The sequence below is a fragment of the Oncorhynchus mykiss genome, chromosome 11, assembly GCF_057628025.1.
Source record: "Oncorhynchus mykiss isolate SJ-2025 chromosome 11, ASM5762802v1, whole genome shotgun sequence".
Lineage (NCBI taxonomy): Eukaryota > Metazoa > Chordata > Actinopteri > Salmoniformes > Salmonidae > Oncorhynchus > Oncorhynchus mykiss.
The window spans coordinates 13202880-13228143 of NC_143032.1; the positions used below are offsets into that span (position 1 = coordinate 13202880).

A 25264-nucleotide genomic window follows, 5' to 3' on the forward strand; every position below is an offset into this window, starting at 1 on the left:
AATTGTAGATGTCCACAAGTCTGGTTCATCCTTGGGAGCAATTTCCAAATGCCTGAAGGTACCACGTTCATCTGTACAAACAATAGTACTCAAGTATAAACACCATGGGACCACGCAGCCGTCATACCGCTCAGGAAGAAGACGCGTTCTGTCTCCTAGAGATGAACGTACTTTGGTGCAAAAAGTGCAAATCAATCCCCAGAACAACAGCAAAGGACCTTGTGAAGATGCTGGAGGAAACAGGTACAAAAGTATATATATCCACAGTAAAACGAGTCCTATATCAACATAACCTGAAAGGCCACTCAGCAAGGAAGAAGACACTACTCTAAAACCGTCATAAAAAAGCCAGACCACGGTTTACAACTGCATGCACATGGGGACAAAGATCCTACTTTTTGGAGAAATGTCCCCTGGTCTGAAAAATTGAACTGTTTGGCCATAATTACCATTGTTATGTTTGGAGGAAAAAGGGGGAGGCTTGCAATCCGAAAAACACCATCCCAACCGTGAAGCTCGGGGTGGCAGCATCATGTTGTGGGGGTGCTTTGCTGCAGGAGGGACTGGTGCACTTCACAAAATAGATGGCATCATGAGGGAGGAAACTTATGTGGATATATTGAAGCAACATCTCAAGACATCAGTCAGGAAGTTAAGCTTGGTCGCAATGGGTCTTCCAAATGGACAATGACCTCAAGCATACTTCCAAAGTTGTGGCAAAATGGCTTAAGGACAACAGGGTCAAGGTATTGGAGTGACCTTCACAAAGCCCTGACCTCAATCATATAGAAAATGTGTGGGCAGAATTGAAAAAGCGTGTGCGAGCAAGGAGGCCTACAAACCTGACTCAGTTACACCAGCTCTGTCAGGAGGAATGGGCCAAAATTCACCCAACTTAATGTGGGAAGCTTGTGGAAGGCTACCTGAAATGTTTGACCCAAGTTAAACAATTTAAAGGCAATGCTACCAAATACTAATTGAGTGTATGAAAACTTCTGACCCACTGGGAATGTGATGAAATAAATAAAAGCTGAAATAAATCATTCTCTCTAGTATTATTCTGACATTTCACATTCTTTAAATAGTGGTGATCCTAACTGACCTAAGACAGGGAATTTTTACTAAGATTAAATGTCAGGAATTGTGAAAAACTGAGTTTAAATGTATTTGGCTAAGGTGTATGTAAACTTCCGACTTCAACTGTACAGTCGTGGCCAAAAGCTTTGAGAATGACACAAATACTCATTTGTACCCCCTGTATATAGCCTCCACATTGACTCTGTACCGGTACCCCCTGTATATAGCCTCCACATTGACTCTGTGCCGGTACCCCCTGTATATAGCCTCCACATTGACTCTGTACCGGTACCCCCTGTATATAGCCTCCACATTGACTCTGTACCGGTACCCCCTGTATATAGCCTCCACATTGACTCTGTACCGGTACCCCCTGTATATAGCCTCCACATTGACTCTGTACCGGTACCCCCTGTATATAGCCTCCACACTGACTCTGTACCGGTACCCCCTGTATATAGCCTCCACATTGACTCTGTACCGGTACCCCCTGTATATAGCCTCCACACTGACTCTGTACCGGTACCCGTAGGTACCATAGGTACCGTAGGTTCCATAGGTGGGTGCAGCGTCTCAAAACTAGTTCCCCCTGATCCAGATTAAGCCTATTCCTGTACTTCAAACAAAGTTCCATGGAGATTCTCCATGTGGGTTGGGGAAACGCCCTAGCGATGGAAAAATAGGTTGTGTGAGACTCTACCTCGCCTCCATCATATGGTCTACTATGTGTCACTGGCAGTCGTCATTCATGTTACCAGCCTCTGATTGACCTACAGTGATAATAGAACCTTTACATGATTCTGACCTCTTTTTGACGCTTCTGTTAGTCCGGCGACATGGACAATGGTTATAAGGGTTAGTGCTAGAATCTGAAATGAGTTCTATTTCAACCTCCTATCTCCTAATCTTTCATTACCTTATTTCAACCATTGTTTATGGCTACAATGACTGTTTTGTAGGAGGGTACGGTACCCTGGCTAGACGGGGAAAGTGCAGTATCTCAACCTGGAAATACATGAACTGTACCAGTACATCCCCCCTCCCAGGCTCTTTCAGGGTCACATCCACTGGAAGAGCTTCTATCTTTTCAAGCCTCAACTAAAGAAAAAGACACTTCCATTAGACAAGCTCTTCCACTTTCCTGTGTGTGTGTAAAAATGGTGCAGAGTGAGTCACTTTGTCTGTGTGGGGTAGAAGTTCAGCTGAAGTTACTGCAGTTCTGCACTGTGCCACATGTGTTCTCCCACTCTCTCTCTATTCTCTTTCCATCTGAACTTCTGTCTTACTGCAGCAGTTCTTGGGTACACGATGAGGTCAACAACTTCTGTTGTGAACGGTTGTTTGTGAAGTCATCTACTGACAAATGAGGCGTGAAACTTTTTTGTCATAAGTATTGGGAGTAGGTAAAGTTTAAATTCTGGTTTATTCCATACAGTCTATTGGATATGGAATAAAGGCTTTTTAAAATGAATTTACATTCCTCACTCGGGTCTGTACCACGTGACATGGTTTCCTTATACAGTATATACTTCTTCTGCCTTTCTTTCTCTCTCTCCCTAACCTACCTCCCTCTTCCTCCCCAGGAGTGGGCCTATGATGAGGAGCACGAGTTGATCCTAGCCGGCCTGCTGTGTCTGGACATGTCGGAGATCCGCTCATCTGACCCACCCCGCCTCATGAAGTGTCACGGCTCAGGGGGCTCCCAACAGTGGACCCTGGGGGTGAGTTAGCTAGAGCCTCCACACTGTTGCTGAATCCACAAATCATCCCCATATCTGTATATAAAAGACGGGTTGGTTGTTTAGAAACACAACTGACACATGCGCAACAACTGGGGCTTGGATTGTTGACTTGAAAACATAAATACATTCGCACAATGAGCACTTGTTGGCTTTCAAATACATTGTTACAGTTGTTGGTTAGCTATATTAGCATAGACGTAGATCAGTCAAAACAAGACATGGTATCAAGAACAAGATAAATCTAGCTGAAATGAGCCACCTATGACATGGCAGCTTCTTGTCATTGTCGCTAGCTATCTGGCCATTCCAAATCACAACAGACCTCTGTCCCATTGAAGCGTGCGCATCGTTTTCCTGACGTTGTCAGCTAACCCATCTATAGAAGCAAATAGGGCTATAGTAACTGTTGCAATGACTGCTACCATCATCAGACCAGTACTGATATGACTAATACATTTCAGTATTACTATGGCATTTAACTTGTGCATACCGCTGGTACCACGGGGCATCATGATGGTGATGACGAGATGGAATCACTTCTATTCAACCACCGCCAGTGGGCTCCTTTAATAGGTGCAGTTGATAATGTACGCAGTCTCTATCCTCTGCCTCCATTCTGTACAGTGCCTTCAGAAAGTATTCACACCCCTTGACCTTTGACATTAGGAGGCTACATTTAAAATTTATTACATATTACATTAGATAAAAAATGTTGTCACTGCCCTACACACAATACAAATGAATGAAAAGCTGAAATGTAGTCAACCCTTTTATGCCAAGCCTAAATAAGTGAAGGAGTAAAGTCACATACAGTAAGTTAAATGGACTCACTGAATGCAATAAGTGTTCAATGTGATTTTTGAATGACTACCTCATCTCTGTAAGGTCCCTCATTTGAGCAGTGAATTTCAAACCCAGATTCAACCACAGAGACCAGGGAAGTTTTGAATGCCTCGCAAGGAAGGGCACCTAATGGTAGAAAAAAAATAGTAAGCAGACATTGAATATCCCTTTGAGCATGATGAAGTTATTAATTAAATGTATGTCCTGAATGCAAATCCAACAACATATCACTGAGTACCACTATTCATATTTTCAAGCATGGTGGTGGCTGCATCATGTTATGAGTATGCTTGTCATCGCCAAGGACTGGGAGTTTTTTAGGATAAAAATAAATTGAATAGAGCACAGACAAAAGTCCTAGAGTAAAAAGTGGTTCAGTCTGCTTTCCAACAGACACTGAGAGACAAATTCACCTTTCAGCAGGACAGTAACCTAAAACACAAGGACTATACACTGGAGTTTACCAAGATGACATTTAATGTTCCCGAGTGGCCTAGTTACAGTTTGGACTTAAATCTGCTTTAAAATGGCTGTCTAGCAATGATCAACAACCAATTTGACAGAGCTTGAAAAATGTAAAAAAATAAATGTGCAAAGCGTTTAGACTTACCCAAAAATACTCTAATTGCTGCCAAAGGTGATTATAATTTAAACTAATGATCAAATTTTTCCTCTTCTTTGGCAAGTATTTTCTGTAGATGGTTGACAAATCTATTTTAATCCCACCTTGAAACACAAAATGTGGAGGGAAAAAAAATTGAGGGGTGTGACTACACTACATGACCAAAAGTATGTGGACACCTGCTCATCGAACATCTCATTTCAGAATCATGGGCATTAATATGGCGTTGGTCCCCCACTTTGCTGCGATTACAGCCTCCACTCTTCTGGGAAGGCTTTCCACTAGATGTTGCTGCGGGGACTTGCTTCCATTCAACCACGAGCAATAGTGATGTTGGGCGATTAGGCCTGGCTCGCAGTCGGTGTTCCAATTCATCCCAAAGGTGTTTAATGGGGTTGAGAATAGGGCTCTGTGAAGGCCAGTCAAGTTCTTCCACACTGATCTTGACAAACCAGTTCTGTATGGACCTCGCTTTGTGCACTGGGGCATTGTCATACTGAAACAGGAAAGGGCCTTCCCCAAACTGTTGCCACAAAATAGGAAGCACAGAGTTGTCTAGAATGTCATTGTACACTGTAGCATTAAGATTTCCCTTCACTGGAACTAAGGGGCCTAGCCCGAACCATGAAAAACAGCCCCAGACCATTATTCCTCCTCCACGAAACTTTACAGTTGGCACTGCAATCGGGCAGGTAGCGTTCTCCTGGCATCCGCCAAACCCAGATTAGTCCGTCAGACTGCCAGATGGTTAAGCGTGATTCACCACTCCAGCCGACGCTTGGCATTGCGCATGGTAATCTTAGGCTTGTGTGCGGCTGCTCGGCCATGGAAACCCATTTCATGACGCTCCAGACGAACAGTTCGTGTGGTGACGTTGCTTCCAGAGGCAGTTTGGAACTCGATAGTGAGTGTTGCAACCGAGGACAGACCATTTTTACTGTTCTGTGAGCTTGTGTGGCCTACTAATTTGTGGCTGAGCAGCTACTAGAGGTTTCCACTTCACAATAACAGCACTTACAGTTGACACGGGTAGCTCAAGAAAGGCAGAAATTTGACGAATTGACTTGTTGGGAAGGTGGCAACCTACAGTATGACGTTGAATGTCACTGAGCTCTTCAGTACGAGCCATTGCATGGCTGTGTGAGTGATTTTTATACACCTGTCAGCAACGGATGTGGCTGAAATAGCCGAATCCACTAACTTTTGTATATATAGTGTACTTTCTGAAGGCAGGGTATGCAACATATGGCCCTGTCTTCCTCCTCTACCCCAATTCTGTATGTAACACATGGCCCTGTCTTCTTCCAACCCTCTCCAGAAAAGCAACCGGCTGTATCAAGTCTCAGTGGGCCAATGCCTGGCCGTGGTCGACCCAATCAGCCCCAAGGGATATGTTGCCACGGCAATCTGCAACGGCTCTCAGTCCCAGCAGTGGCAGTTGGAGGGCTGATGTTGATACCCCACGACTAGTTACATACCAGACGCTGACTGCCCCCCCCCCCCTGGATGGGGGGAGTACTGCATGCTGCTACAACTAAGCAAGAGAGGGATGGAACTAATTATACGGACTGTGTTCTTGAAGAAATTAATGCTGTTTATCTTCAGAACTGCTTCCGGCCTGACGTGCACAAAGTATGGAGCTCTAAGTGGGTACGCTATATGTACTGTAGTCATTCGTATGCCTGACTTCCCCCTCTTGAAAATTAGTATTCCATGTCCTGTTTTAGATATTATTTTTTTACGATGCATCATGCAAATTATTTTTAATTTAATCCAATTTGCACAGCACTCTTGCATTAGACAATTCAGAGAAATGTTTAATCTTGTATAAGTCCCAAACAAGTGTTTTACTAAGAACAATGGACTGCCAGTGTTAGAGGTTTTAGAGTTAAATTGCATTTTATTCTGTACTTATTACAATCTGATATTAATTGCTATGACATACAGTACTGCATGTTATTTAGTTGACATTTCTTTGGGAGTATCTTTCTGTTGTACAAATATTTTGATCACTGGAGTTTGTTTTTGAAGTTATGTATTTTTCATGCCCTTGAAATGTGCAAGGCAACTTCCTTAATACTGTATTGATAGGCTACACTGTGTTAGCTCTACATCAGGTATATTGACCAAGTGATGGATAGTTTGTGCAGTCTACGTAAATCATGTCGAATAGGTTAAATAGAAATGGAATTTCCTACAGTATCTAGCGGTCTTGGGTCATGCCCACAACACTAGCAAAATCATCCATACTCACGGCCTGCTCTGCACTGTACTGGTGAGCTATGATGGTTGAACAAGATCTGGCAATGATTTGAGTTCTAGTTTTTCCCTTATCCAAATGTCATTTCTTAAGTTATGCGGTGCAGTTTTGTATTAGTTATTCTCTTTTGCAATGAGGCAACCAACTAAATGTTTATTTGAAGTATGAACATCCCTTTTGACACATTTACAATTTGATTAAAAGTCTTTGTCAGACGCTTATCAAAATGTCGTCCATTTACCCCCACAGAGAAAAGTAGCGCAAATGTAAGATGTAAAATATTTTATTTTTTGTAAATGATCCTAAATCTGATTCCAAACTCCATCACACGCTGTATACTTCAAAAAGGCTTTTTAGACATTACTATACAGGACAAAGAAAAGAGACACTATTAAAGAGGTCTGAATATTGTACAAGAGGAGAAAATATCCAAGAAACAAATTTCATTAACCATTATGGAAAATTATATACAATTGATTCTTCTGAAAGTTTAAAAATACATCATGCCATGTACTGTTTATTACAACGAGACTGAATATACCAACTTTTGTACAGTTCACTTAAGTTGTGCACACAAATGAAAACTTCATTTCAAACCTGTCAACGAAATGCTAGTACCAGATTCCAATTTTCGTGATTGAGTGTAAAGAAATCAAAATGATCATACAGTAGCATATTTTTTCTCAACTAGCCAGCACTAAACAGAATGTTTAAGAAATGTAAACAAAAAACGAAAATAATTTCATGTGAAAAGCATAATTGTGTCTCCTGCAACTGGTAAGTAAAAATGTATTTTTTCCCCCAAGCACAACATTATCTGCATGAGGTGAATCTCAGAGTGACTGACTGCTGTACACATACAGTTAAAGAAGCTAACTGATGGTATGGGTGGCTTCCAACCTTAAATTCACAGTTCTCTCTAATTCTACATTCACGTCAGATTAACTAGGGTTAGGATTTCAGTCGTCTCGATGTGATTGGTGCTCTCTTTGATTGACGCGTGTCAATGCAAACAGAAATTGTCCTAAGGAAAATGAAACGCAAAGTATATTCTTCAAGTGGTCAGAATTTGACAACGCAACTTAATTCTAAATACAACAAAAATACTCTACATTTTTTTTTTTTTACACATTCTGTACAGTTTTATACAGCACATAAACTCTTAGAATGATATGACATCCTTCTTAAATACTTTTCTCAAAAAAAATGTATTCACCCAAACAGCCATGATGTAGTTATGGTAGCATTTGGTCAATTGTTTACTTAATTGACTATTTACACTTTGTATAAAGTAACACGTTCTGATCAGACTGAACACCTGGGCAGCAGTTTGCCGGCGATTCGATAATAAATACAAAAATTCTCGTATTTTACATAAAAGGAAAAAAACTGACTCATGGAATCAAGTATTTTCGACTAAATTTGTTTTAGTGCAAGTTAACAATCCCTTAGCTTTGTCCCTAAGGAAGTCTTCTCTGTACATTCCTTGTTCAGTGGTGTCTACATTTCTGTAACTATATGTATATATATATTTGTATATATTTCATAATCCAGAGGACCTGCCTCAATAACTAAATAAGGCGGTGGCCAGCACAAAACTCTCCTGGTCAACTGGTGAATTCTACCCCAAAACACCCTCCCCTAATCCATTCATTTATATATATATATATATATATAAAGTGAAAGACTCGGTTCTCAGCCTCAAAAATAATTGTCTTCGTGCCTGCGATGCCCCTTCCCTCTTTAGTCTTCTCTAACAGTTCTGCGGTCAGTGTCTTGCCCTGATAAGTTGTCTTTGTTTAAGTAATACGTTTTTCAGCTGACGAACCAACAAGCATATAAAAAGATAACAAGGAATGTGTGTGCGCGCCATCATTTGGAAGTGTTGTAGCCTGTATTTTTCCCCAACTGTCCCTGTTCTAGTTCATCCATTTCCGGCAGTTAACTGCACCACAGTGACAAGGGATCTTATGCTGGTCGTCCTCCAGATCAAATTTGTAGTCGTAGCACAGCTGAGAGAGAGAGAGAAATCAGATCAACACTTCAGGTGCTTAATACTTCAATGACAAACTGATGATAACGATGCACAATTCTATGCACGCTTGATACAACGAGACCATTCTTAAACATTAGCTGATGTCACATGGCTGAGGTAGCCACTAGCCACAGTGCAATGTGTCTCCAGTCTCTACTTTCAATAACGAGGCATATTGCTAATGAAAAGAGGATATCTTACCTCTTCTCCTCTCTGGATATTGCGGCAAGAGCTGATGATGATCTTGTCGCCTCTCTCCAAGCTCACGGCCTCGGCGATGCAGTTCGGGGCGCAGGAGTGGTTGATGTATCTGAGGACGATGCCAAAGGTAAACGACTTTCCTACATGCTAGCGACATTTACACAGAGTTGAAATGTAACACAAGTAGGTTCAAATGGTGTATTCTGAACGTAGGAAACTCTTACCTTGCTGGTCCGCCAGTGATGGTGGCGTCGACAACATGCTCACTGTCCAGGCGGAACATGTAGACTCCACGGTTCTGCACCACAGCAAGGGAATAACATGGAAGATACAACATTGCCATTCTTCTCTTATGCTATCATGTAGATGTTAAGATGAAGGGGGATGATATTTAGTCTTGTGGGAAACATATGGCAATGGTTTCTGAACTCACCTGGGATTCGTACATCTTCTCCATCCGGTTGGCGACCTCGTTGCGAATGAGGGTACCAATGTACTCAATCACCATGGTGTGGGACTCAATGTCCCTGGCGGCGTACAGACCCAACCCCTGCCAGGACAGAAACAGTGAGGGTCAACACCTCAATGAATCTGAAAGCAAACGACCACTATGAATGATGCCATATCAGTCATGTCCTCATAAACCAACAGGTAACTTGTACTTACTTACCACAAAAGCAACCATTGAATTCAATCAATGTGCATCAAGCAAAATGGATTGAGATACTTCTGTGCCTGAATAAGTTAGACAATTATATTGAATGTGCATCAGGGCCTGAGTAGAGTCTGCATGTAGCCCTAGCACAGTGACAGACCTGAATGCGGGAGCGCGCCAGGTACACGTTGCTCTTCCACTCTGCCTTCATGCGTCGGTACTGGAAGGGGACGGATGCAAACTGCTTGGGGATCACCTCTTCCGGTGCGTCCACCACACCCACGCTGCCAACTGTCTGCATGGACTTAGAGGAGACGATGCCGGTGCTGGACAAAGTGTGAGGTCTATGGGAAGAGGAGGAGCCAAAACATACAACACCCTGAAGCATTCCCGCAGGAAGTAGCATATGACCATCGAAATAGAAACACAGTACTACCATTCTACTTATTCTATTTCTATGCATGTATGACATTGATGGAAAGGTGATTGAACGGCAAGTGGGACTGCATTATGGTAATTATCTTAATTTAAAGGCCCAGGAATAAGCTTCATTTGGGTCCTCCGGGGAAAGCGGTGTTCCACCAAATGAGAAGCCAGAGTTATTGGGGTGGAAAGGCAGTTAATGTGTGGCTGGGAGCAGATATACCACGATAAGTACCATTCCAGGAACCCAGGATATTTAACATTAGCATTATTTTACAGCGAATGTGTCACTTATGCGTCATCAGGGCACTAAGACAGTAAGATGTACAATGCTGACTGATAACAGATGTGACATTGAAGGATGACTATTTCAAGAAAACAGTGAGGGAAGCCAGTTATCTTTTGTTACTGAGCTGTCCAGTGTTTTAAACAAATTAAAGCTGAAAGATGACCTGTTTTGACTTCAAGTAGGCAGCAGTGAAGTTAAAGTATAAGGAAGAACAACATGCATAAAGAAAGAGAGCGAACACCTTGTTGTGGATGGAACAAAGACAAAGTGTTGCAGAGATAAAACAGTGATCAACCGAAACAAACATGGCAGGAACTTAAGTGTAAAATGACACAGAATACCTTAACACCAACCTCTTGACATGGCTGCAGGCCTTGGGTTCTGAACGGGCACTGCCAGTTGGGTTTATGGCCAAGGGGAGCTCCATGAGAGGGTTGCGTCCGAACCGGAAAGTATATCTGTCACAGGCTTCCACTCCGGGGAGCTGCACACACACATTTTTAAAAACATTTTCAAGCAGTTCAATCCATTAAAATTGGTCAATAATAACCAATAGTTGTTAATTACAAGCTGCAATTAAGTATTCATCTTACTTTAAACACTCAATAGTACATTTCAGGTTTCCATTAAGATACATGAGTGGATTTATTGAACTGTTTTTCCTACAGGGAGTTTATAAAATAGTTCTCTTACACCACTTAACCTTAGACTGAAAAAGTGCTTTCATAATCAACTGCAAAGTCAGATAAAACTAGTGTGTTTGATGGAGAACCTTTCATCAAAGTACTTAGAGTGCATATGGAAAGCCTTTTCCTTTAAAGCACCTAATGGAGTTGAAGTTATTTTGCATGGGAGCTTTTAACAAAAGTGTTAAAAAACTTGCCCAAACCAATTCAAAAGTCAAAACCAAACTGCTATACTGCACACCCACCTAAAACGTTCAACTCTCTCTTGTCATCTCTGCTCTTACCGATTCTACGATCCTGGTGACGGCGGTGACGGTGAATCCAAACAGGTCCTCTCCCTTCAAGTAGACGGGGAACAGTTTCAGAGTTCCTGATTCGTTACGCCGGTCAGCCACAGGCTCCAGAATCTTGTCCCATACACCTACAACACAGAGGGGAGATTCGACAGTCAGGGTAACTAGATTCATTTATCAGGATGTGTCTAGTTTTACTTTGTGTAAATCTAACCATAACCCATATTTTGGCTGGTTTTCTAACCATCCTTCACCCTGTTTCTACACCAGACAAATGCATTTGTCAAAGTATTTGAGGTGAGTTTGATGTAGAATTTGAATTGTTTGCACATAAGTGGACCTGAAGTATTTGATTTATGTATTTGACCCTGCCCTCTTACCTTTGGGTGAGGCGCCGGTGAGCACCAGGTCATCGTAGCCTTGCTCTATCATCCGCACCACAAACTCCGGCTGGCCCTCGTTCTCCTCCACCGAGCACAGGTAGCGGCATCGGTGGTTGCCTTGGCGTGTGCTCCAGTAGATGCGGCTGGCCCGGTAGCCCACGGGGAAGATGGCGTTCGCTGAGTGGAAGGCAGCCATCTGCTGGGGCAGCAGCTGACCCACGGTGTGGAACACCAGGCTTCCCACGCGGAACGTGTGCCGGCGCTCGCCACGCTGCACGATGCTGGCCATCTGCCGTGCCTCGTCGCGCTGCACGTAGACGCGGCGGAACACTGTGAAGCATCGCAGCTCCTGGTCGTGGTGGGTAGTTGCGGGCGCCGCGGCCCTGTCGCCTCCTCTCCCATCGCCACCGCCGATGCCACGGGGCCGGTGCAGGTGACACAGCATTGTCTTGTCCTTGAAGAAGGTGCACTGGGCCTTGAGTGCGCACGTGAAGTGGTAGGCGTTTCCGCAGCGCAGCCGGTGGCAGCCACTGGTGGCGCCTGTCTGCTGGCAGTAGGTGCAGTGCACCGCCATGCCCCGCCGCAGTGCCAGCTCCACGTTGATCAGGGCGCCTGCCTGCGTCTCATACACCTCAGATGACCACAGGGCGCAGTTCAGGTGTACCCACAGGTCCAGGTCCAGGTTGAGGAGGCGTGCGGGGCCGTCTGTCATGCCATCGCCCTCCTCGTGGCAAAAGCAGCAACGCCTCAGGTCCCGGGGGAGGGGATCGGGACGCAGAGAGGCACCCAGCTTCCTCAGCAGCTCATCCACCTCATCCTCACCGGGCAGAGAGGACAGCAGGCTGCCTCTAGTGGGAAACACGACGTGTACACTCCACTTGCGCCAGCGCAGGCCCTTCCAGCGCTTGTGGTGGCGGGGCGACATGTCATCACCACCCCCGCTGGCAGAGTGGACTGCTCGGGGCCTTGGCTTGAGCTTGACCGTCACCTTGAGGGTGTCCGGCTTAGGTTTCTCTGTGGGGAAGGAGATGGGAGGGGGGCTGGAGGGGGCAGACTGTTTGGGCTGCAGCTGGGCCAGGCAGTGGACGTCCAGTGTGGACATGTTGTTACTATACTGGTGGAGCACCTTAGACGGGTTCTCTTTGACCGACGACTCAGGCAAGAGAGGAGACGTGTTTGGCTGCGAAAGAGAGTTTACTCATTAGGAATCCAATGAAAAGTCTCTAATTACTCTCAGCAATGGCATCTTTGTTTGCCCAGCTGTGGTCATTGTTAGACCATGTTAGAATATTCCACCTGCTTTTTGACTGCGCTAAAATGAAAACTCATAAATCCACTCATTCTCCATGCAATCTACAACCTGCCTTGTCGTCTGTCTACCTACCGTACTGGTGTCAGTGAGGTTCTCAAAAAGCTAAGAGTCCACTTAGAGATACACACCTTACTGTCTGTGGCTTTGGACTGTGTGGCTGCGGTGTGGAGGACAAAACAGTTGCGGCTACAGAAGACCTGGTTCGGTCTCTCCTGCAGAAGCCAGAGACATCAGCATCATGTTCAGTTGCCACAAAAATAAAGGAAATGCTCCGAAACTGGGAGGACAACTAAACCTGTCCTATAAGAAACTTTTTTTTTTCTGTTGCAAAACGTTTTGCCTTTAATGACCAGGAACCAGGTCACTTGTTCTGAACATGCATTAGTCGCGCACTGTCTAGAAACAACCATTGTTTTTTATTTGACCTTTATTTAATCTAGGCAAGTGTGTACATGTGTGGGCTGGCAGGAGGAGAAGACCAAAAGGTAACTCCTGATTTAAACAGCCCGACTGTTAACCTAATTAAATCATGTTCAACCCAGGCCATCTCCACTCATCTCGTGGTAAATCAGACGGTGCGTCGCGGCAGTTAGGTTTACTTTATTTCATTAATATTGTTGGGCTTAGATAAATCTCATTCCATATCAACAAAACTCTGATCATTTTCACTGTACACTACTAGTGAATGTATTATGGTAATACTTAAAATAATTGACAATTCATATTCTTATACGATAGGAATTAATTTCAGGCTTTTGCAGTTTAAATGACTAAACATATTCATATTAAGTGACAATACTTGCTTCAGTTGAGCAACAACTGATTTGTGGCTTACCCGTTTGCTGCAGGCTAGGTCTTTGGTGGACTTGCGCACTCCGTTTCCCAGAACCACCACCTTGCAGTGGCAGCACCACTGGGGTTTAGGCCCCTCCCCCCTGGCAGCTGAACCTAAAACACATTTTTACATCAATTTGTCACAAAAAACACCTGAGTGAAAGACAGCTGAACAAGAAGGAAACAGACAGATATTGTGATTGCATTGGGGTTATTTCAAAAGGGCTCCTTCACAATCAAGTTAGCCAAAGAGCTAACAGGTTCAACCTCCCCAATCATTAGTGGCTTTCATTAACTTTTCACATCTCAGACATGATCAATACGAGGCTAGATGGGACTATCCACTGAGAGTAGAGAGGTTTCTGACTCACACACAGACTGGTTTTTCCATGCCCAGATTTTGCCCAAAATCTGTTCTAAACAGCCAATTGCCTTTATTGAGGGTAATGGGAAAATAACTTAATCACAGTGCTTATCTGCCTGCCATTTCCTGAGCTAAAAGATATTTACTAAAATAGCTTGTACAAACTGAAAAATCATGTTTTGAAATAACCAAAATGAAAAGCTTAGGAACGCATGCCATTTGATTGTTAGTCTGTTGATAACATGACAGTGATAAATAGATTTTTGTGAAATAATTTCTATAAAGATATAGTGCCACCACCGTTTTACCAGCTCTGAAGCCAGAAACGTAATTTCTTCCATCACTATCAGTTGTTACCATCGGCAGATTAAAGTTGGATCGCTGGTGGGTACTGACCTGCGCTGGTGGGTGGGCCAATGGGCTGAAATGGCTGGCTAATTCTGGGATGGTTGGGTGATCCAGGGGGTCTCAGGGACCTGATGGTGGGGGGCTGCTGGTGCTGGGGAAACATGGATACGTGAAGGGGGTCCATTCCCTGGGTCTGAGGCACCTTGAGTCCAGCCAGTAAGGCCAGGGAGCTGCGCTCTGGGCTGCGGCTCACCTCGTAGCTGCTGGGGATGGTCACACACAGTAGATCGGCCACCGCAGCCACAACGCCAGGGACGTTCTGCAGGTCCAGAAGTGTCAGGGAAGTCAAATAAGTTTATAGCCAGTGGTGGTCAATACAACAGCCCCATGCCAGAGGTCGGCAACAGGTGGCCGTTTTCGGCCCGCGAGTGATATGTATTTTTTGGGGGGAACCTATTTTTATTATTTTGGACTAAAATGACCAGGAATTCTGTAAAAACAGTGTTTAATTTAGGCAATCGGTTCCCAAATATTCCCACGAATAAAAAAATAAATATGTGATCGTGTCTCAACATAATCAAGGTATAAAATAATTATTTTCAAATACAAGCTCTTTTTGTGCTTACTTGTAGTCAATTTGCAATGTGCAAATTATTTTAATTATTTTCTTGCCCCCGTCTATTTGCTCTGATAAAAATCATCCCACGGCTGAATCTAGTTGCCTACCCCTGCCCGAAGCTACACGTGAGACTGTCATGGAAATTAGCTTTCTTGAATGTGTTGTATATGGTCTGGCTTGTTTACCCAGAAGTGTATTTACAGTTATGTATATATTCACTATGTCCACTGCAATTCAGTCTATAGCTGCAAATGTGTACAACATGAAATAAACTAAACTATAATAGTAAAAATGGGCTGTTTACAGTTGCTTTTAGCCACTCACCTCTGCTGAGACCGGATTCAAGGTGATTTCTATGGATACCAGGCCAGCTTTGGCGCAGGATGGAGGCTGTCCAAACTGGGACCCGAAGAAGGAGCTTGAGGGTTCAGTCTTGACCTCTTGCTTTATCTCAGTTCCTAAAGAAAACAACCAGACAATTTACTATTCCACAGGAACTAACACAAAGCAGCAGTTAAAATGCTTCTATAACCCTGGCCTGAGAATTATTCTTAAAGATCTTCACCAATACAATCACTACCTAATGATTAGTAGTACTAACAAGCAAAACTTCTAACTCAACATACCTCTAAATGACCATTTATTGGTACCTCTACTTCAGTCAGGAGTGAAAGGTGTGTGATTCTTACCTTTCCCGCTGGCGCTAGGCAGCATGGGTATGACGGGAGAGGAGCAAGGCGAGGTGGGCTCCTCCTTGACCTTTGACAGGTCGGGGTAGCGGCTGATCTCCATGCCGACTACGCTCTCGGGGGATGAGGAGGGGACAAAGCTGTCGGGGGTGTCCCTGTCTACACAGTGGTCCTGGCCCCTGGGACGTACAGAATGAAGGAAACTAGTTCAACCACTGAACCAGCGCAGTACAGCAGGATATAAGTCAGTCTTTAATACTCCCCTCAGAAGCTAAATAAGTTACTATAGTTACTCGTTCAGAGGCGAGGTAGGAACCATCCTGCCTTTAAATCCCATTGAAATGTGGATTTGCAAGTCCTCACCTGAGTTCCTCCTGGTTGTTATGGGGTGGTGTGGGGAGCGAGGCGGGAACGTCCACTGTCTTGGGCCCCTGGGTGATGTCATGGGTCATGAGGTCTTCCTCTGTCCGGAATGCTGTAGGTAGCTGCTTGGCTCCCAGTCCTTTGATCACTAATGTTAATTCAACAACAAACATATTTCAGCCATTGAAACACAAAAATGTGTCTTGCCATTAAAATGCCAGCAAAGATTCTTTGATATATATAATATATTTTCAAATCACTTTAACATTGGCTACAATATTACCACAGCATTACTTCTCCGAAGTGATTTTTAACACGAGTCACTTTACCATCATGGCTGCCCAAGACAGCAGTTTTCCTGGCGAGGTCCTCGGCCGTGGCGAACCCGTTGACCATCTTCTGCCTCGCCATGGGAGGCGGCGTGGGTGGGAGTGATGCTGGAGGGGTAGGTGGGTTGCTCAAGTTGTTCTGCTACAAAATGGCAAAGCAGACAACATTTTAACTGGATCCAACTAGGGAAATGTGTTTGAATATACAGGAACATTCAACAGTGTGCGGGTATCCTTTTTATTTTCTATTAAATCTATTCCTTTCCTATAATATACCTTCTGGACTCTTCACCTGAAAAACAGACGGACGTGCCTACACAACGTTTGACCTAAGGGTGTGCTCTCTTCACCTTGTAGATGAGCTGTGAATAGTAGTCTGACACGCCGTCCAGAGAGGCGCTGCCGAAGGAGCCCGACAGCCTGTTCTCCCCGTTGACCTGCCCGCTGCCGAAGGGTGGGAAGTGGGAAAAGTTGACCCCCATTAGGGGCTCCATCAGGGGCAGCAGAGAGAGCTGCTGTGGAGGAAGAGAAGAGGGTTAGTAAGGCCAAAGGCTTTCTCACTGCTTAAATTTCGAGGTAAGCACTGAACAGGATTAAAATTTGTTCTAGAAATTGAATAAAAACTATTGACGGTCATTAGCTGAAGTCATTTTATCGTAAGTGTACGGAGACTTGGGAGGTCAAGACAAAAAGCAGAATAGTTCACTGCTGAATAACCCATGGTATATCTACTCCTAATTTGAATGACATGCAATTATTTTATGATTATTCACCTAAAAAGTACTATATATTTTCCATGTAATATTCTGTTTATGCCGTCCACAAATTCTGAGTGCTTCTTTCAAAATCCACGGACCGTTCAATTAAACATTAAGATGACAGTAATTTATGAGGTGTGTTAACAGAAAACAGCAAAATAACACCCCACGTTTGTGCCCAAGCAACTGCAGAAGAAGATATCAGATACACGTTCATCTACAAAATCAGCAGCAGCCTGAGTGATAATTTGCCCATAGCGGCACCACACAGTTGCAACAATAAACACCATCAATCAAATATATTTTTTTAAGTGATCAAAATACAGACATTTGTTTTAGGCCTGGCTATACTACCAGACCAATTAGCCAATCAACACATTCACAGTGGCGACCCGTCCTATGGGACTCCAGAGTGGCACAGCGGTCTAAGGCACTGCATCTCAGTGCTAGAGGCGTCACTACTGACCCTGGTTTGATCCCGGGTTGTATCACAACTGGCCGTCATCCGGGTTCGGGAGGGTTTAGCTGGGGTAGGCTGTCATTGTAAAATATGAATTTGTTTTTAACTGACTTGCCTAGTTACATAAAGGTTAAATAAAAATGTTTAAAAATTCAGGGCAGGTGGGGCGTTTGCATGTTATTTTTGCATTAATAAGCGTCACATATCAGTTTGCAAACAATGTAAAAATAAATGAATCATTGAGTTAATAAAGCCGCATATAAACATTGTCTTTGTTTTGCTTTCTTGAGTAAGTCAGCTCCAAAATGTAGGTGTTTCAGGCTAGCTCTGTGCTATCTGTGGTTGTGGGGCAGCCAGCAGAAAATACAGAGCGTAGGGGATGTTAATGTTCTCTAGTTGTGCCGTGATTGTTCTGTCACTCATGGGGACACTACGTCACTGCAAAATCTACAGGGAGAGCTAGAAAATTCAAGCCCGTTGGGTGCTGCCATAGATTTACATTAGAAGTGCCAATCTAAGAAGGCTTAAGGTCAAGGTGACTGTACGTTTGTTTATCCCATGTGTAACTTTGTGTTTTTGTTGCACTGCTTTGCTTTATCTTGGCCAGGTCGCAGTTGTAAATGAGAACTTGTTCTCAACTGGCCTACCTGGTGAAATAAAAAAAATTGGCCACAGATAAAATGAACGTTGTAGCTTTGATTGCACTGATCATGTCAACATCATACTTTCAAAATCTTAGCAAGCAAGCTAGACAAGCAGTCATCATGAATCAAGTCAACAATCTACTGGTAAATCCTTGTCATATCAAGAGAAATTATAGATAAAACGGACAATGGACAAACATTACACAAAAAGTTGGAAATCACAAATTCAACAATGAGTGGTTTGGAAGGAATCAGTGGCTAACTGCAGGCTTTGCAACGCAATCACTATTTTTGCCTCCTAGTTAGTGGAGAAGCTGTGTAGTCCAAGTATGTGTTTAAAGGCCTCTTTTCTAAGCTTAAAATTATAAACATTCACATGCAACACCATGGGCCAGAAAAGGTTGGATACATTGGCCATGCTGTAAATCCAGCATGACTTCTGCCGCAGTCAAGACAACTGGGAACTCTGGGAAAATACGTTTTGAACGGTCATCCAACTCAGAATTCCAATTCGGGAACTCAGGCCTCTTTCTAGAGCTCCGACCTGAAGATCACTGACGTCATGATTCAAACTTAGTTCCCAGTTGTCTTGAAAGTACCATGAATGCCAGACTTTGATGACATAATTTGCCCACAAGAAGGACCGTCACGCTAACTTCCTGTTCAAGTGAGCACAGAACAAGGTAAGTGCAAAATGGCTTGTATGCTGCTGCATAAATGATGTAATATGCCAGGGAGATATGTATACTTTAGCTAAGAAAGTAATACTAAGTATATGTTGTGTAGTAAGCTGTTAGTAGCCCATGTGCCTCACCCTAATAATTTGGTCCCTTCCCCCCTCATAATTTAGCCTACTATTCTGACTTGGTGGTGCACATGTAGCCTAAAGCCTATTTTAGAGAAATGTCATCATCGAATATTGTAAGAGCTTTCATGGTCTGCTTATTATGCCCCTTTTATTTATCCTACGGTCCTGACTTGGTGTACAGCGATAATACTCTTAACGGCCCATGTTCTGAATTCTGTCGCTGTACATTTCAAAAGTGCTGAAAAAAATAGTTATATTGACTATGTCCGTCTTAGCTCGCTCATTAATGTCTTAATCGAAATTACGGATTGCCTCGTATCGTCCCCTTATGCCATAGTTTGTACATCTCAATTGCCAGGCAAAACCACATTTGTTTAAGGAGGTCAACCATAGCAGCAATGTTTTTTTTTTTAAAGCAATAAATGAAGCTGAATTAACTGTTTTGCTGCCAGACAAGGCTCAGCTGATAGTGAGGTGTAGCGGTGGTAAGGATTCCCTCCATGGTGCTGAAAAGAAAGATCTGCTGTTGGGACAGCTTTATGTGGGCACTGTTTGTCACCGTTATAGGGAAATTAATGTGTTGTGTAGTGGCTTTGCTGGCATGCATAAAAACATTTGTTGAGTTTGCCCCACCAAGATTTACATGCTAAAATCGCCACTGCAGATTCAATAAACACACGCTAATCAACACATTCAACACTGTTTGGTGTCTGACTACTATCACATGTACCCGTTTGAGCTGTGTCAGACTGTCAGTACTGGAATAACCGATCTGCCTCTCCTCTTCCTCCTTCTTCCTCCTCTTGTAGCGTGACGGCGGTTTCTCCGCCCCGTTTTTGGGCGTCCGTTTGTTGCGTTGCTGCTTCCTTTTGCCCTGTGCCGGAACCGAGGGTTCTAGAAGCTCTGTGCTTCCTGTCAGCTGACTGTGTGGGGGAGTCTGGGAAAATACAATGATACAAGCAAGGTTGGTGAGCTACTATGTGAGCTACTATTATAGACACAACAAAGGGCTTTCTTTAGGAATGTAGTACTGAATAGCAATTTTTTGTGCATTTTATACACAAATAGTTTGATTTCAGAACATAGGTGTGATGATTATAGTGTCTGTGTGAATGTGGTCGTTCCCTTCTCACCATGTTGTTGGTGGTGGAGGCCGGCCCGGCGGTGGCTTTGAGGTCTGCCGAGGCCTGCTGCTCTGAGCTAAGGCTGTTGCAGGACATCTGCTGTGTGGGAGGGGCCTGGTTGGCACTGGCACCTGGCGGGGGCGTACTCTTGTTTTTCAGCAGGTGCTTAAGCAGCTCATTCCCTGCGTCCCCCCCTTTGGCGCCATGGAGTGGCGAAGAGAGCCCCCCCTCGCTTCCCTCCTCCTCCTTCACTATCCCCCCGGCTCGGGGACCGTGCCACAAGGCAGACCCTTCGTTGGCTGCCACGGCCCCTCTGCACTCAGTCTCTATCCTCTCCAGCTTGATTTGGAGGGTTTCGTCAAACAGGGAGGCCCGGTCATTCTCCGAGCCCATGTTGGAGAGCCCACCCTGGGCTAAGCTGCTGCCCGAGAGCTGCCTCTCCAGTTCTGAGGAGGGGGCCAAACCCGAGGACCCCACAGGGAGGAAAAGATCAGACAGATCCTGCTCTCCAGGAATGCTGAGGCTCCGGGTGGGGGTGGATGAGGTGTCAGACAAGTGGGAGGGAGTCAGTGGGGCGCAGAGGTCTGAGTGGGGAGTGGATGGGGTCTTGACTGAGTCTGCGTCGTCGACAGAGTCTCTCTTCTTCTTTCTGTTCCTCTTCTTCTTGGCCTTCTCCTCTGGGATGATGTTGGAGTAGAGCTGGATCAAGGACTGGCCTGAGCCGGGGTAGTTGGGAGGTAGGGGGGTGGATGAGTCCATTCCGAATGGGGGTCCATGTCCCTCGCCCCCAACCTGAGGCATCATCCCACGGTCTCTGAACCCAGCGGGACGGGGCTGTCCAGGGGGGTAGTTAAGCCCCTGTAGCATGGGGATTTTGCACCGGAAATTGGGACCCATCTCGGGACTACCAAATGCCCTGTTCCCAGGCATGGACCTGCGCTCACCATCCGGCATGAAGCCCTGACCTGGGAGTGGCCCGCCAGTGCTGGTGAAGCTTGGCTGCATGTTGCTCTGCTCGGGGTACATGGGCCCTAGCTGCCCCTGCTGTTGTTGAGGCCTAGAGGGTTGCATGAAGTCTTGGGGCAGATCAGTACTGTAGAATGGCATGTGGGCCAGGCTATCCCCTCCGGGGTTTGTAGCTCCAGAGCTGGATGGGAGCCCAGTAGGACCCAGGCCTTGCTGCTCCATCTCCAGCCGCTGCTGCATGGCCCGGTGCCTCTCCACCTCCTGCATAAGCTGGACCCTCTGTCTCTCCTGCTGCTCCCTCAGGCGGTCCCGCCTCTCGCGCTCCTGGAAGCCCTCACTGAATGGGTTGTTGTCGTCAAATTTCACAGCGAGGCTGTTGCCACCACTTCCACCGTTCGCTCCCTGGGCACCTGCTCCGTTTCCCGTTGGTGTAGCTTTTGTGCCAGGCACCATTGAGGGTGGGGGCTGTGGTGGTAGTTGGGCTTGGGGTGGTAACTGGGGCGGTGGCAACTGGGCAGGGCTGGCAAGGGGCATCTGTGGGGGCATGTGAGCTGGAATTCTTGGACCTGGGCCTCCCATCAGTCCTTGGGCTCCCCCTGGGTGCCAGCCTGGCATGTTGGGAATGCAGGCAGGGTTATGTTGGCTGGGGTGGGGCTGCATTGGCATCATGGGCCCCATCATGGGCTGGCCCATAGGGGGCGCTCCGGGCATCATAGGGGCAGCTTGAGTATGCATCCCAGGCATGGGTGGCATCATAGGAGCCTGGAGACATGGCCGTTGCTGCTGCTGCTTGACACGGTACTCCTCTATCAGCTCTGCATGGTCTTTCTGCTGTTTCCGAATCTACCAGAGAGAAAGAAAACAGAGAAATGTGAGCAGATTGAAGGGATCTGCACAGTCCAAGAAGATAGAGAAACATTTTTAGGCACCACTTTTGTATCCAGCCCAATTAGAATTGGTATTTACCTGGCAATCACAGAAAGAACAGAGTGATCAAATACTATTTTCTGTTGCTTATGCCTCCATAAAATTGGCAATTACCTGGAACTAGAGAATGCTTAGTGATATAGTAAATGTTTCAATGAATTCACTGCCCACAAGAAATCAGATTGAACCATTATCAAGTAAATAACATTATCTTAATATCTTAGAATATACTGCCAAAAAGGGAAACACTTGAGTAAATGAGTGATGCAGATGCTTCCACACAGGTGTGGTTCCTGAGTTAATTAAGAAATTAGCATCCCATCAAGCTTAGGGTCATGTATAAAAATGCTCAATTGGCCATTATTTTGTCTACCATGGCTAGAAGAGATTTCAATGACTTTGAAAGAGGCTCTCAAAGGAGCATAGGGGGTTTAAAGGGTGTGTGTATGTGTGTGTCATAGTCACCAGATCTCAAACCAGATTCTAGAGCTGCCCGAGATAGCGTTTTCCACCACTATCAACTAAACACCAACTGATGGAATTTGTGGAAGGATGTTGTCGCATCCCTCCAACAGATTTTCAGACACTTGTAGAATCGACACTACCGATCAAAAGTTTTTGGTCACTTAGAAATGTCCTTGTTTTTGGAAGAAAAGCAAATTTTTTGTCCATTAAAATAACATCAAATATAGTGTACACATTGATAATGTTGTAAATTGCTATTGTAGCTGGAAACGGCTGATTTTTTTAAATGGAATATCTACATAGGCGTACAGATGCCCATTATCAGCAACCAGCACTCCTGTGTTCCAATGGCACATTGTGTTATCTAATCCAAGTTTATTTTGAAAGGCTAATTTTACATTAGAAAACCCTTTTGCAATTATGTTAGCACAGCTGAAAACTGTTGTACTGATTAAAGAAGAAATAAAACTGGCCTTTAGACTAGTTGAGTATCTGGAGCAGGGACATGGACATTTCTAAGTGACCCCAAACTTTTGAACGGTAGTGTATGTCAAGGTGGATTGAAGCTGTTATGGTGGCCCAACGCCCCGTTAAGACACTATATGTTGGTGTTTCTTTTATTTTAGCCTTGTGAAAATGTTGACAGAGTAGACTGTGTTAATGTCACAGAATAAATCATGTCTGCTGTCTCCTGTGGTCTTCATGCGACAGTGAAGTCTCGCGCCTCGCCACAATGAAAAGGTCACAACAGTTGGAAATAATTAGCGAAGTCGCCACTTTGTTGCTAAGAAAAGGTCAAAAGGTTTGTTTTCGGGCGTAATGTTTCCCTTGATTCTCAATAAAACAAGTAGTTCTTTGTTGTGTTGTCTCTTGTCGTGATGGGTGTTTTGCCATTGTAAATTGCCTAGTAAAATAAAGGTTCAATCAAATAAATACAAATAAAAGTAGCAGATGTTTTGCAGCAATTAAGTTTTGCGATGCTAAACCAAAACGTTCATGGTCATAATCAAGGTGTTTTCCATTTCTGAGTGGACGGGAATATAAAGCAAAGACGTGATAAAGAGCCGCCAACAGAGGTTTAACTTCAAGAGAAAATCTATAAGATAGAATCCAAAATGATACAGGTGCTTAAAACCAAAAGGGTTGGAGGCAAATCCTGAAGTAGACCCTCAAAGATTCCAGAGAGAATCAGCCTATTCAGGTGGCTTAAGATATGATTCCCTTTTCTTATCCACCTCTTCAAGGTGAATGACTACAACCGCTCTCTTTCTTTACATTATTTAGGTACTCAGAATTTCCAATCATTTTTACAGATTATGCCATGTAACGTCGTAAAATATTGTAATGTAAAAAACATAAGTCCAAATCCAAGATCTCAATATTTTCAAAACCTTCAACATGGAATGCCGGTAATTAACTCCTGCTACATTTAGTTAGCTACCTGCTCCAACTGCTTCTGCACCACACTCTGCTGCTCGGTCACATGCTTCAGCTGCTCGACGTCCTCCTCAGGAAACTCCCGGCCCGCCTTCTTGGCGGTCCGCTGTTTGGCCGACAGGGCCTTCTTGGACTTCCTGTGGGCCCCAATCTGATCTTCTAGAAACTTCTGCTGCATCTGGAGCAGCTGCTGGGTCTCCTGGAGCCACTCCTCATACTGCTTCCTCTGGCTGTCGTCTGAGAGACAAGACTGGGTTAGGCGCCATTTTTACTTTGGATGTATAAATCCCAAAGGGATGTAGGTGAAATCGAAGAGACCCTGGATCGGATATGGTGGTCAACATATGAAATACTGAAGAAACCTAAAGAATGGTCTATTATTAATCATTTGGTTAAAGTGAATAAGGATGTCATGATCAAATTCAAATTAAAAAACGATGGGTTGTCGTCCACTCACTGACAAATCCAGGTCCAAAATTTGGGGGGTTTGGTCTTGCCATTTGTGGAGCCAACTTCCCGTCCTGCGAAAACAATTAACAAACGGTAATGAGGCCTTGTTTTTTAGCATAATAGATTAAACAGACAGACAGTGGTCGATTCACAATGCTTACCTGTCCAAGCACATGTTGAGGCAGAGCGGCGGCAGCATCTGGTCCATGTGCTCCTGGCGTCTGCTGAATTCTGCCACAAAGACAAATGAGAGGATCGTTGTTTTAGGGAACATTACATTTACTTCTAAATATTTCCCATCCAATACTAAGCTTCACAATAGTGTTTCGGACAGACCAAGAGAGTATTACAAAAAGCCTTTAAATGAATGTACATATTACCCACAAGCACAAATAATGAGCTAGCATTAGGGTGAGCTTTTGTCTTACCTGTTAATGACTATTGGGGGCATTCCCATGCTGTTTTGAGCCATGACTTTATTGATTCCCTTCAGAGCTACCATCTTGGCCTTCATGATCGGGTCCGTGATGGCATCAAAGTCTGCTAAAAAATAAAGAAGTCCACTTAATCGTAGCTAGTTGACCTTCTTTTAACCTCTTGAATACTTATTTTCCACCATAATTTTGAAATCAATTCATTCAAAATCCTACAATGTGATTTTCTGGATTTTTTCTAATTTTGTCTGTCATAGTTGAAGTGTACCCATGATGAAAATTACAGGCCTCTCTCATCTTTTTAAGTCGGAGAACTTGCACAATTGGTGGCTGACTAAATACTTTTTTGCCCCACTGTAATTGACAGATTAGGATAGAAAACCCTCTAAAGTTTCCAAAAATATTGTCTGTGAGTATAACAGAA

General features: G+C 44.3%; 2 protein-coding genes across 16 annotated transcripts in view; one reads left to right on the top strand and one right to left on the bottom strand.

Annotated features, from left to right (window-relative positions):
- Positions 1-6765, top strand: part of LOC110535293 (polypeptide N-acetylgalactosaminyltransferase 11) — a 46384-nt gene extending 39619 nt beyond the window's left edge. The window contains exons 11-12 of the mRNA XM_021620196.3: positions 2661-2798; positions 5603-6765. Coding sequence (XP_021475871.2) covers positions 2661-2798; positions 5603-5734 — 270 coding nt within the window. The 3' untranslated portion in view covers positions 5735-6765. The remainder of the gene's footprint in view (positions 1-2660; positions 2799-5602) is intronic.
- Positions 6766-6811: 46 nt separating this feature from the next.
- The window catches only part of LOC110535292 (histone-lysine N-methyltransferase 2C), a 232245-nt gene continuing 213792 nt past the window's right edge, over positions 6812-25264 (bottom strand). For 7 of the 15 annotated variants that reach the window (XM_090189449.1, XM_036934918.2, XM_090189450.1 and 4 more), the window contains 22 exons: positions 24835-24949; positions 24568-24637; positions 24414-24477; positions 23961-24193; positions 20171-21970; positions 19768-19974; positions 16718-16882; positions 16368-16509; positions 16039-16186; positions 15676-15854; positions 15311-15444; positions 14416-14686; positions 13657-13769; positions 12950-13033; positions 11507-12689; positions 11118-11254; positions 10489-10631; positions 9596-9779; positions 9214-9330; positions 9005-9078; positions 8781-8889; positions 6812-8556 (listed from right to left, as the gene is read on the bottom strand). In XM_090189449.1, the coding sequence (XP_090045575.1) occupies positions 8464-8556; positions 8781-8889; positions 9005-9078; positions 9214-9330; positions 9596-9779; positions 10489-10631; positions 11118-11254; positions 11507-12689; positions 12950-13033; positions 13657-13769; positions 14416-14686; positions 15311-15444; positions 15676-15854; positions 16039-16186; positions 16368-16509; positions 16718-16882; positions 19768-19974; positions 20171-21970; positions 23961-24193; positions 24414-24477; positions 24568-24637; positions 24835-24949 (5765 nt within the window). In that variant the 3' untranslated portion in view covers positions 6812-8463. The remainder of the gene's footprint in view (positions 8557-8780; positions 8890-9004; positions 9079-9213; positions 9331-9595; positions 9780-10488; positions 10632-11117; positions 11255-11506; positions 12690-12949; positions 13034-13656; positions 13770-14415; positions 14687-15310; positions 15445-15675; positions 15855-16038; positions 16187-16367; positions 16510-16717; positions 16883-19767; positions 19975-20170; positions 21971-23960; positions 24194-24413; positions 24478-24567; positions 24638-24834; positions 24950-25264) is intronic. The other 8 variants (XM_036934913.2, XM_090189444.1, XM_090189447.1 and 5 more) reach the window with 6 other exon arrangements.